We start from the raw sequence: 12864 nt of genomic DNA on the forward strand, positions 1-12864 counted from the left end.
AGCCAACCCACAACACCATCTTAATACTCACGCGAATCCGCGATAAAGACATGGATAAAAACACTCGTATCTACCACGTACTTCCAGTGCATCAGGCTCCCAGGCGTAGTTGAGTAAACCCCGACCGTTGTTGTAAAGCACACCCGCAGCTGATCTCTACGTAGCCGTAATAACCATTTCGCAGTGGAGTTGACATGCTTCTTATGTAGTCCTCAGTCGTATGCTATTATAACTCAGTTTAATGTCTGTCTAGTCGGCAACTGACGTCTACTGTAGATCTGATTATGCCTATAGCACTGCGCACATGCGCGACATGAACGACCAGGCTTTGCCCGTTAACTTGTGAACGTTGGCAAAAACTCTCTAAAGGATGCACTCGAAACGTGCGGCATTTGGTTGGATGAGTACATGTAGAGTCACTACCTATCATCCTAGGCAACGCAGGCAGCAACTGCAGGCACGCGTCATTTATTGGATTGACGTTGAGCTCGTTGACTGAATGGCTCAGCCTCGTCACAGTGATGTGCAGGCAGCAGCAACAACCACGCAGTGATGCATAAAGAGCAGCGACCGTGACTTGTCTGGTTTCCATCATAATACTTTTCTGGGCCTCCCTCTCACTGCTCTCTTAAAGCTCTGCTGTTGCTCTTTTCCTGTTCCCTTAATACAGTTTTGCTTCAGACTTTCAAAAGGCCATTCACTTGGGGTCGCACAAAGCCGTCCGGGGCCTTCCCCGCCGACCCAACCAAACGAACACTTCTAAAACCACCAAGTTCCATTCATCATGGCACCGCACAACGTCAAAGACGGCAATTCCCCGTCGGATCTGCCTCTCGCTGACGCGTTCAAGCACTTGCACATGTCCAGCGTCAACGACTTGCCCAAGTCCAGCGGCATGAAAAATTCAACCATGTCCAACGGCAAGTCTGCTCCGGCCGAAGTCGAGAGCCTGGACCCCTCCGAGGTCGGCATGCAATGCGGCTTCAAGAATCTCTACTCTGGTAAGGAAGACAGGAAGGGACGTTTCCAGTGGCAGGACACGATCCCCGAGGATGTTGGCGAACCGGTCGAGAACGCAGAAACTTCAAAGTGGGCACTCCTCGTCCGTAACGTCAAGGTCTACAACGATCCCCGGAAGGTGCTCCAAGTTCACTCTATTGTCATCCAGAGCCCGTTATTGAAGGACCTGCTCCGCAAGGTACTCAAGGATTACCCCGGTGTCACTGCTGGCTTGAAGCGTCTTGAGTTCTCGGATCCTTTCGAGCCGCTCATCCATCGATGGGCTGAGCTAAAGGCTGCGATTGAGAAGCTGAAGAGCCAGTCGCAAGATGACGAGAAAGTGAAGCTGACCCTGGAGCACGCCGAGGTGCTGTACAGCCTGCTCAAGTCGGAATTCAACGACATGATCGACACTTTCCAAGATATGAAGTCCAAGGGCGTGATGACATACGATTGCCTCTACACGCTCTTCCAGCCCGGTGCGATCATCTACTCTCGCCAGGATGGCCAAGAGACGGCCTTGAAGCTGGCTGAGACCAAGTACGGTACGGACACCAACACCGGACCATGCTTCTGGATCACGGGCAAGTACTTGGACTGGGACGGAACACGCTTCGGGACGAACAAGCTCAGAATCAAGATCTCCGCCTATTCGGGCACACGGTACATTGCGCAGCTTCCGGCCTTCCCGATTGAGTTCCACCACGACGAGGAGGGTTTGCGCAAGCGCCTGCTGGAGCGTGGCGCCAATTTCGAGGCCTTCGCCGGCTCGCACTACAAGGCGTACCACGGTATTGGGTGGAAGCGCGGCTCGTTGAGCGCCAAGGATAAGTACAACATCAAGGGACGCATCGTGATCGACACATTTGGCTGGAACCGCTTCAACCCCAACATGGGCATCTACGTGACGCCGCTCGCGCAAAAGGACGGGAAGCCATCGCTTGACGACTCCGACGACGACGACGACGACGACTCCTCAGGAGTCCAAGATTATAGCGATGACGAATACCGTGGCTACAATAGCTACCGCTACATTGAGGAAGTCGACGAGGACAGCATGCCCGCGGATGGCAGCTTTGGCGATGAAGACGAAGAGGGCATCAAGCGGCTGCCGCTCACGGCGGAGCAGAAGCTGGTCAGCACGCCGCTGCTGCGGGGCTACTCACTGAAGACGAAGCAGTGGCTGAACTTCTTCGTGAACAGCGTCAAGGAGATTGAATGGTCGACCAACGCGTTCGACAGCCTCGTGCTCCCGGCCAACCAGAAGGAACTGATCCTCGGCTTCACTGAGAGCCAGCGCAAGTACAAGGCCTCGTTCGACGACATCATCGAGGGCAAGGGCAAGGGCATCATCCTGCTGCTTTGCGGCCCGCCCGGCGTAGGCAAGACGTTGACGGCCGAGTCTGTGGCTGAGGAGATGCGCGTCCCGCTGTACATGATGTCGGCCGGTGATCTGGGCCTCGATCCCCGCAGCGTCGAGTCCAAGCTGCAGTGCATCCTCGAGATGTGCACCAAATGGAACGCGATTCTGTTGCTGGACGAGGCGGACGTCTTCCTCGAGCAGCGCTCCCTCCACGAGCTCGAACGCAACAAGCTCGTCTCGATCTTCTTGCGCATCCTCGAGTACTACGTAAGTCTTTCATCCCATACCCATCCCACCCCACACTAACCTAAGCTAACCCACCCCACAGGAAGGCATAATGTTCCTGACGACCAACCGCGTCAACACCTTCGACAGTGCCTTCCAGTCACGCATCCATATCTCACTCGAATACCCGGAGCTCAGCACCGACTCACGGCGCACGGTCTGGACGAACTTCCTCGCGGCGTCTCCTCAAGAGCACGAGATCACTTCGGCGCAGCTGGACGCGCTCGCCCTCATGACCATGAACGGTCGCCAGATCAAGAACGTGCTCAAGACTGCGCAGCTGCTGGCCAGTCGCCGCGGCAAGCCGCTGCGCCATGAGCACATCATCACCGTGCTCGACGTCACGCAGCACCTGCACAACGAGACGAGGGAGAACGAGCGCACGCGCGCGAGCCTCTTCTGCTGATCTTGCTCTCCTTCGCGAATGTTCTGGAAGGTGGCCCCTGGGTGCGTGTGCGTCGCGAGATACAATGCCCAAGTGACCTTTCATTTGCGCAGCGGAAAAGGAGCGCGTCCTGCTTACACTACTCCGGCCTCCAATCAGCGGGGACATAATGGCTTTACTTGCTTGGTATCATCGGCTTCCACAACGACAGGGGGTGTGTTCAGGGTGCTTGCACATAAAGCCCATAGAGGCACACAGGGGCTAGATGCACACGAAACGGACAGCGGTAGATAGGTCTCAGGTACATACACGTACAGGCCCGAGCGAATGAATCAACTGTTACAAGTTTATTGTGTTGTGTGCTTTGACTGTGCCGATTCTGTGCATGTGGATGCTGAGCTGCATGTACAGTGAGTGCATGCATTCTAGAACATGCCTTTATAGGGGCAGGGGCGTCAGCAGCTATTCACCCACCTTTCACCTACCTACCCCTCAAAACCCCCCCACCCCACCCCCCCCCCCCCCCCCCCCCCCCCCCCAATCCCAATCCCAAACAATCGTCCTAAATAAACGACCAACAACCCACCTACCACCTCCCCAGCAAAAGGGGTAAATAGATATTAAATAATAAAACCCACCTATCCGCACCTCCTTTATCAACCCACCTCCTTCATCTATTTATCAATGGATATATAATATATTACCTACACAAGCACAAAGTAGGCAATCCCTACTCTATCTAAAACACACCATCGCGCACATCATAGCTTTAGCACACACACACCTTGCACCGCGAAGCGCCTTCCCAAGCGCCTAGTTTTAAGAAAGAAGCACTGAGCTTACTACATATTGTACATACATACATACATACACACATACATACATACATACATACATACAATTCTATACAAAACGCACATCAGCAACCACGCCAACGCCAAACCCAAACACAATTTCCCGTCGCGCACAAAACCTCTCTTTAAAATGCTTTTCTTCCGGCGCTCCACCGACAGGCTTATGAAGCATCTCGCTGCGAGCAAAAAAACATTTCTCTCGCTCCACAGAGGGGCAGCGTCAAAGCCACGAGGGGCACAGGAAGTCGGTGTTGGTGCCACTAACCGCGGCCACAGTCGTCAATGGCTTAACTAGGCACAAGGGGCACGAGCCAGCCCACCTACTCTAGCCAGGCACCAGGCACAGGAACGCGCACGGCCCCATCGTTCGCGCGTGCGTGCGTTCGCGCGGCCCCAGGGCGCGGCGTGTGCGGTGCATCTCTGCCCTGCCCTGGAAATAACATGGAGATGTGCTGTGCTGACTAGGGTAGGTCTGTAATTCGCAATTCGGGGGATTGCGCCTGCTTGCGTGCTTGCCCGCCTGACTGCCTGACTGCCTGACTGGCAGCTGGGATGCGGGCAGATCGTCATAAAAGAACGCCGAGGACCCGAGGATTTGGAATAGCTACCTAGGTAGGCATTTGAGCCTAACTGGCGTGCGTTGAAAACGGGTTCTGTAACGTGTGTCAGCATGAAGCGAGATTCACCGAGAAGCGAGACGGCGATGCTTGTATGGAGGAGAAGAAGAGACGCAGCTAAGATGCGGACAGTCTGTGTGTGCTCTAGGACTGTTGCACCCATACCCAGGACTCGCGCTGTGAGCTAGGCGTGAAGCACTCTGTAGGGACTCCTTGCTTCGTCCCCTGTCGCGCTAGGCGGTGCAACTCGGTTCGCGGTCATGGACATTGTGTGTGCTCTAAGACCGTTGCACCCATACCCAGGACTCGCGCTGTGAGCTAGGCGTGAAGCACTCGGTAGGGTCTGCTTGTATCGTCCCCTGTCTCGCTAGACGGTGCATCTCGGTTCGCGGTGAATGGACATAATATCATGCGGTTTGCTTGTTGCTGGTGTTCGTGATATCGTACATTCTCTGGATAGACCTGTCCTGCGCCTTAACTCCGTCTCTCCTGGGCTCCTTTGTGCGCTTGCCTTCTTCTTGATATATATACAGCTCCCCGAACTCCCCCTCCTCACCTCCCCACCCCACCCCGCATTTAAACTAGAGGTCCCTTCTTCTTGATCCCCAGCGCGGCGCTCAAGTCCTTCTTCTTCTTGGGCGCGCGTTTAAAGCTCGGAGGCGGAGGCATAGCAGCCGCGCCCTTAGCAGCAGCAGCCGAACTCTCTCCCCCCTCCTGCTCCGGCTCGCCCAGCCGTCTCACCCGCTCCCCAGTCTCAGTCTCGAACGCGCGCTTCGCGGCCTCCTCGTCCTCGCGCTCCTGGCGCTCGCGCTCCAGATCCTGCGCCGGCTTCTCCGCGCTCGCTTCGACCGAGAACTCGCCGCGCTCGATACGCGCATTGCGCGTGCGGATCTCGTCCAGTGCGTCTGCGATCGCCATCTCCGTCTTCGCGTCCAGTGTCTTGGTTTCTAGCTCCGCCATCGCGTCGCGCTCCGCTTCCTCGCGCTCGAGCCGGTCCAGTCGCTCTTCTTCAGTTTCTTCGGCGAGCTTGGCTTCTCGCCATGGCTCGAAGTTGCGCTTTGCGCCGCGCTCGCATGTGTAGTCCATGTTCTTGGGGTCGGTCTTGAATGTGATTTCGGCGGAACATCTGGTGCAGCGGACTGTGGAAGCGGTTAGTTATTAGGTCAGGTTCCAGAGAGGATGTTGACTTACTGTAAAAGCGGTAGATTGTGATCGCATAGTACTTCTCCTCGGTGTGCTCCTTCCTGGCGTTGAACTTGCGACCCTTGTAGATGAACTCGCCGCACTTCTGGCACGACATGGAGAAGGGCGCCATAAGGCGGACGGTCTGGACCTTGGGACCGGCATCCTTGGGCTTGCGCTGCCTTCCGATCTTGCTGGGGTCGAAGTCCGGGGGGTAGTACTTGGTGAGAACCTTTCGCTCAGACATGTTGGCGCGGCGTTGGAACGGTTGTTAGGAGGGGTGGAGTAGAGCAGGCACGAAGCCGGGCAGCGTCGTAGTCGTCCTCGTAGAGATCGGAGATGAGGTGGGTGGAAGTCGTCGCGCTCGTGGTGCGCCAGCGCCTCGCCACGCGGTCTCGCGCTGCTAGGAGGGAAGCGACGCGTCGTCCGACTGGCCGGATGAGTGGCGCTGTGGTGTGGCGTACGCACAAGCCGTGAAGAGGGTTGGTATTGTTACGGTTTGGTATCGTTCGCAGTGATGATGAGAGGGAAGTTGGGCGGGGCGGTAAGGCAGCCAGGCAACTTGCAGGCCGATCTTGCTCGGGCCAGTCGGCAGACTCGGATCTGAACATCCGGAGCGGCGTCGAATATTCCACAACTTACAAGGGACGCTCACGCACCCCGTTGAGCGAGATGCGCATGCATGGCAAAGCAAAACCCCCCCAGAGTCGTATATCTCAGACTCTGCGAGATTCAGTTCGATTCGACGCCGCTGCCGCCGGTGCGACGGTGCGTTGCGAGTGGGTGCACACGTGCAGTGGTGATGGGAAGGAACCGCCGGGCCAGGGCTTGGGGCCAGGCGGCCAACTGGAACCCTGCCCTGGGTTTGGTGATCGACTGCGATCAACAGGCGGGCGGGGCTTGATCTTGCCAGTCCCTGGATGCACGCGTCACGGCGAGAGATCTGGCAGCCTATTACACCAGAAGGCAGCTACTCACACAGGAAGACGTGGCTGCGTGCTACTAGAGCAGATATCAAAAGTCGCGGGCCGGCGCGTCTTTCCATGCATGGCGCAATTGGATAGTAGAGTAACTAATTACTCGCTAGTGTAGCGAAATGTCGACTAGCCTGGCAATTCCGCTAGGCAGTGATTGGCAAGCGTGGCTGTGCGGCCGGTCTTGGGAAGGTCTTGGGATGGTGTTGAGCCACGCGACGCGTTTGCGGGTGGGTTGGTTGAGCTGGCCGGCCGGACGGGAAGGGGCCACGGGACCAATGGGGTGCGCAAACGTGCGGGTTAGCCATTGAGGTACCGTGGGCGAAGTGCGCGTCCATGAGGGTCGAGTGGCTGGGCGAGCGCTGGGGATGTGCGGGGATCGACGTGGATGACATCGCTGCGCGTTGATGCCACTTTGCAGCTCTGGTCTCTTTGCCAGCATAGCGCTTGCACGCTTGTCTCAACCCCCTAAAAACTCCTTAGCACTGTTTCGCGGAAGGAGCCAGCGCGGGGCTTACTGTTGCTTCTGTTGCCAGGGTCCTAGCTCTACCTCCTACGGCCAAGGCCGCGACCGCATCCAGCCAACTCTTCCAGCCCTCCTCTACTTGACCGGCCCCAACATTCCCTCTCGCTCTCTCTCTCTCCGTTCCCGACTTCTCTCCCTCGATTAACTATCTCACCCCCCCGAAGAGGTCCCTCGCTTTACGGCACGTCGCTCACAGACCAGCTTCTGTCGCCCCGCCCAGTGCTCCCACACCCCCCCTCGTCACTCCGCGGATAGAACGGCATATCGCTTGCATAGCCGCCCATTCTCCACCCTCGCGCCTGTCATGGCTTCACGACAGGAGGCCGAGCTCAAGGAGCAGGGTGCCATCGAGGCAGCCCGGGATCCGAACACGTCCGTGTCGCCAGAAGACGCCGAGCAGAAGATAATGAATGAGGCCAGGAAGGCCGGTGGGGAAGCCCTCGCTTTCGACCCCGATGCCTCGCCGGAACAAAAGGCAATGCAAGCGGGCGCGGTGAGTCGTCAGATCCGATCCATCCGTTGGAGCCAACCATTTCCACGTGGCGTATATTGCGCAGTCGCGCTGACAATCCCTATTCTGCAATAGCATGTTCCGGCCGGATTTCACCACGAGCATAAACCAAAGGTCACCGCCCTAGTGTCTGACGCCGTAAGGACGCCCCAAAATGCCCTTCTTCCACTCCTCCAAAGCGACACCACTAATCCAATTACAGGACGATGGTTCTTCCAGCAAGTACGACTTGCCTACCCCCACCAAAGAAGGCGCGATTGTCCCTCCCACACCCACCAGCGTAACCAAAACCGCCCCCGATGGCTCTGTCGCCGACCTCGACGAAGATGACGAAAAGCAATGGGATAGAGTCGGCTGGGCCCCGCAGTTCGGATTGCCCGGCGCAGGCGAGGATGTGGACGAGGGCACATTGCTGGACCACCAGACGTGGGTAGAAAGCAATCTGGATGAGAAGTTCTTCGGCGGTGAGCTTGTTCGCTGCTAGCCCGCTGTACAAGCGCTGACTTTCCGCAGATTGGTATCACAATGCCGGCGTCATCGTCTTCGCCTGCTTAGGTTCCTACGTTGTCACTGTCCTTGGAGGCGGTTTGGCGTGGGTCTTCATCGTCATGGCCATCTGCGGCACCTACTACCGCACCTCCATCCGTCGCGTGCGGAGGAACTTCAGGGACGACGTGAACAGAGAAATGGCAAAGACCAAGTTGGAGACGGACACCGAAAGCTTGGAGTGGATCAACAGCTTCTTGGTCAAATTCTGGCCCATCTACGCGCCGGTTCTTTGCAAGACCATTATCAGCTCCGTTGATCAGGTTCTCTCCACCGCTACCCCCGCATTCCTTGACAGTCTCAGGATGAAGCTCTTCGTTCTCGGCACCAAGCCTCCCCGCATGGAGCATGTCAAAACGTATCCTAAGTCCCAGGATGACATTGTTCTTATGGACTGGAAGTTCAGCTTCACACCCAACGATGTCTCCGACCTTACGGCGCGCCAGATCAAGAACAAGCAGAACCCCAAAGTCGTGCTTGAGGTCCGTATTGGCAAAGGTATGGTCAGTAAGGGCCTTGACGTCATTGTCGAGGATATGGCCTTCTCTGGCTTGATGAGGATCAAGGTGAAGCTTCAAATTCCGTTTCCTCACATCGAGAAGGTGGAAATTTCGTTCCTTGAGAGGCCTACTATCGACTATGTCTGCAAGCCTCTCGGTGGTGACACTTTCGGCTTCGATATCAACTTTATTCCTGGTCTGGAATCTTTCATCATGGAGCAGATCCACGCCAACCTGGGCCCGATGATGTACGAGCCGAACGTCTTCCCCGTCGAAATCGCAAAGATGCTGGCCGGTAACCCGGTCGACCAGGCCATTGGTGTGGTTCAGATCACCTTCCACGGTGCGCAAGGCCTGAAGAACCCTGATAAGTTCTCTGGAACTCCGGACCCTTACTGTTTGGTCACCGTCAACGGTCGCCAGGAGCTTGGTCGCACCAAGACGGTCCGCGAGAGCGCAAACCCCCGCTGGAACGAGACCATCAGCATCATTGTTACTTCGTTGAAGGATGCTCTTACGCTGCAAGTCTTTGACTTTAACGATTACCGCAAGGACAAGGAACTTGGCACTGCCAGCTTCGCGCTCGAGCAGCTTGAGGAAAACGAAGAGTTTGAAAACCAGGCTCTTGAGGTCATGGCTAATGGCCGGCCTCGTGGTGTCATCACCGCCGACATTCGCTTCTTCCCCGTTCTCGAAGGCTTCAAGGGCGAAGACGGCACTGAGCAACCTCCTCCCGAGTCTCTTACTGGTATCGCCAAATTCACCGTTGAACAAGCCAAGGAGCTGGACTCGACCAAGAGCATGATTGGCCAGCTCAACCCCTACGCGGTCCTTCTCGTCAACGGAAAGGAGGCACACATCTCCAAGAAGCTCAAGCGCACGAACAACCCCGTTTGGCCCGACGCCACCAAAGAATTGCTCATCACGGACAGGAAGAAGGCCAAGCTCGGTCTTGTTATCAAGGACGACCGCGACCTTGCTGCCGATCCCATCATTGGTACCTACCAGATCAAGCTTGATGACATGCTCGACCTGATGAGCAAGGGCCAGGACTGGTACAATCTGGCTGGTGTCAAGACTGGACGTGCTAAAATGACACTTCAGTGGAAGCCCGTCTCCCTGAAGGGTACTGGTATGAGTGACGGCTACATCAAGCCCGTCGGTGTCGTCCGCTTGCACTTCCAGAACGCTCGCAATCTGCGCAACCTCGAATCCCTTGGCAGGTCTGATCCGTACGTCCGCGTGCTGCTCTCTGGTATCGAAAAGGGACGCACCGTGACATGGAAGAACAACCTGAACCCAGACTTCGATGAGGTCGTCTATGTTCCCGTCCACAGCAACCGCGAGAAGCTCCTGGTCGAGGTCATGGACCAGGAGAGCGTGGGCAAGGATCGGTCGCTCGGCCACATCGAGATTCCTGTTTCCGAGTACCTCCAGCAGGACGAGAACGGCGAGTACAAGGTCTACGAAGAAAAGTCATCTCCCCGTATTGAAGGCCTTCGCATGGGTCCTCGCTCTCCCGCCAAGGGTACTCTTAGCTACACTTGCTCGTTCTACCCCACTCTCAATGTCATTGATCCTGATGAGGAGGAGGCCGAGAAGGAACGCAGCAGCATGGACAGCAGGAGCCACAGGCCCAAGCTTAGCAATGCTTCTGCTATGTCGGCTAACTCGGCCTTGTCGGCCGGCGATGCTGAGAAGAGCAATCTGAGTGTCAAGGGCCACAAGCCCACTCTGAGCAATGCTTCTGGTCTTTCGGCCAACTCAGCTGTGTCGGGAGGCAGCGATCTGTTGACAGTGGAGAAGACGAGAGACCGTAGTGGCACCATCTCGTCTCTTCGCAGTGACGGTACTAATGGTTCTCTAGACATGGCGAAGAAACTTGATATGGGCGAGAGAGAGCAGGAGCACGTCGAGGAAAAGCCTGAGGTGCCGAAGATTAGACTCTCGGCAGAAGAGCTCCAGCAATACGGTGCGTGCTGTGTAAGAGGTTCCGCCTCTTGTTCAGAAACTGACTACGTGTGGCAGAATCCGGTCTTCTCGTCTTCAAGGTCATCGAGGGCGAATTCTCAAGGACGGACATCTACCTCGAGGTCCTCATGGATGACCAGCTGTTCCCTAACTACTTCAGCTCCAAGATTCGGTCGAAACATACCACGTTCAACGACAGTAAGTGTCCTTGTTTACGAGTATGTGTACAACACTGACGATGAGCGCAGCTGGTGACGCAATGATTCGCGAACTCGACTTCTCGAGAATCACCCTTCGCCTGGTCGAGGAGCGGGACAAGAAGGGAGATGGTGATGAGGATCATGTCATTGCCAAGCTGCAGGGCCCGACTCTCTCCACCCTCCGCCGATGCTTGTACACTCCTACTGTGCTCACGCTTGAGGACAAGGATGGTCACGAGAACAAGGTCATCGTCTCGCTCAAGTACCTCCCGGTCAAGATGCAACTGGATGCCGCCGAATCCTTCAACAACAGCGGTACTCTCCGCGTGGATGTCCTCGACGCTGCCGATCTCCCTGCCGCCGACCGCAACGGTTATTCCGACCCCTACTGCAAGTTTGTGCTTAACGGCAAGGAAGTTCACAAGACGGACAAGCAGAAGAAGACTTTGCACCCGGCGTGGAATGAGGTCTTCGAGGTCCAAGTGAGAAGCCGGACGGCGGCCCACTTCCAAGTCGACGTGTACGACTGGGACTTTGGCGACAAGGCCGATCACCTTGGTTCTGCCATCATCAACCTCGACGTTCTCGAGCCCATGCAACAACAAGAGGTGACTCTTGGACTCGATGGCAAGAGCGGTGCTGTCCGCCTCAAGATGATGTTCAAGCCCAACTACGTCGTGCGTTCTCGCCAGGGCTCCTCAACTTTCCATGGCACCTTTGCGGCGCCCGGCAAGGTCATTGGCGCACCCGTCAAGGGTGTCGGCAAGGGCGCTGTCTTCGTCGGTGGAAACGTCATCAAGGGCGCGACGTTTGTTGGTGGTGGTGTCGGCAAGGTGTTCGGTCTCGGACGCCGTAAGAGTCGCGGGCAGGGCGAGGAGGACTCCGAAGCCGACCGCGCCGCCACCGCTCCGGCTGCGATCACGGAGAACGGCGACAACCAGAGTCGCCGCCCTAGCACCGCGCAGACGCCGCCGCAGATCCACGTCGACCAGTTCCAGCGCGAGACGCCCGTCACGCCGCACAACCGCCATGTGTCGGTGGGCGCGTCGAGCATCGCGTCGGGCCATATAGGTGCAGGTGGTGGCGAGGCGGGCGTGGCCAGCATCGCCATCCTTTCGGCAGCGGGCTACCCGTCCTCGGCCAACGTGCGGGTGCACGTGGCGATGTTCAACTCGCGGGGCCAGGCCAAGGAGATCCACAAGACGAAGGATATTCGCTCGGCCAGCGGCGAGGTGGCGTTCGACCAGCACCGCGAGACGGTCAAGCAGCAGTGCACGGCGGACACGCAGTTCAAGCTGGTGGTCAAGGACCACAGCACTTTCGGCGCAGACGAGGAGCTGGGCGAGAGCATGTTCTTCGTCGAGGACCAGGGCTCAGGCGGCAGCGAGAAGGCAGTGCGCGCAGGCGCGGGTACCGTCTTCTTGCGCACGAGCTTCACGTCTGCGGACGCGCTGAGCACGGTCAACAGCAGTCCGAAGAGCACGAGGGAGCGCAGGGGCCTGTTTGGCAGCAGTCGACACAGGAGCGTCACGCCTAGTGGGCAGTAAGTTGCGAGTCTTTTTTGTGTTTACCTTTATTCCTTTTCCGGTGGCCTCGTTCCCTTTGAGAAGGGACGGGGTTGCCGGTTTTTGCGCTTTGACCTTAATGTGTTTTTGAGAGCATTGTTTGGCTGAGCATTGGTCCTTCAGGATCGATGAGGAGGAGTAGATGATTGCTTCTTTGGCTTCTCTCTCTCTTTCGCTGTCTTCCTCGTCCCTTGTTCCTCTCTCTACCTCCTATGCGGCCATCACTCTGGGTCTCTTGCTTGCTTTTCTGCTTGCTTGCTTGCTTGCGTTTGCGTCTGCGTAGTACCTGCGTTTTCTGCGATGCGGCTGGGGCGTTAGTGATAGGGGCCTTCTCGCGAGAGAGGAGGGGGATACTGGGAATACCGACTCGGGCGCGACACGGCTGC

General features: G+C 56.9%; 3 protein-coding genes across 3 annotated transcripts; 2 read left to right on the forward strand and 1 right to left on the reverse strand.

The window, feature by feature from the left end:
• Positions 1-910: 910 nt before the first annotated feature.
• K452DRAFT_223451 (uncharacterized protein) lies at positions 911-3053 on the forward strand (the record flags this gene model as incomplete). The annotated part of the gene is made up of 2 exons (XM_033536620.1): positions 911-2629; positions 2691-3053. The coding sequence occupies 2 exons, from the start codon at positions 911-913 to the stop codon at positions 3051-3053; spliced, it is 2082 nt and encodes a 693-aa protein (XP_033399719.1).
• Positions 3054-4890: 1837 nt separating this feature from the next.
• Positions 4891-6202, reverse strand: K452DRAFT_246118 (uncharacterized protein). Its single transcript, XM_033538006.1, has 2 exons — positions 5695-6202; positions 4891-5642 (listed from the first exon to the last, which is right to left on the reverse strand). Exons 1-2 carry the CDS (start codon positions 5930-5932, stop codon positions 5080-5082), a joined length of 801 nt encoding a protein of 266 aa, XP_033399720.1. The 5' UTR covers positions 5933-6202; the 3' UTR covers positions 4891-5079.
• A 1287-nt stretch (positions 6203-7489) lies between these two features.
• Positions 7490-12460, forward strand: K452DRAFT_306654 (uncharacterized protein; the record flags this gene model as incomplete). The annotated part of the gene is made up of 6 exons (XM_033543004.1): positions 7490-7678; positions 7772-7834; positions 7899-8160; positions 8210-10714; positions 10771-10911; positions 10962-12460. 6 exons carry the CDS (start codon positions 7490-7492, stop codon positions 12458-12460), a joined length of 4659 nt encoding a protein of 1552 aa, XP_033399721.1.
• Positions 12461-12864: the final 404 nt, after the last annotated feature.

Source organism: Aplosporella prunicola (assembly GCF_010093885.1).
Source record: "Aplosporella prunicola CBS 121167 unplaced genomic scaffold K452scaffold_7, whole genome shotgun sequence".
NCBI lineage: Eukaryota > Fungi > Ascomycota > Dothideomycetes > Botryosphaeriales > Aplosporellaceae > Aplosporella > Aplosporella prunicola.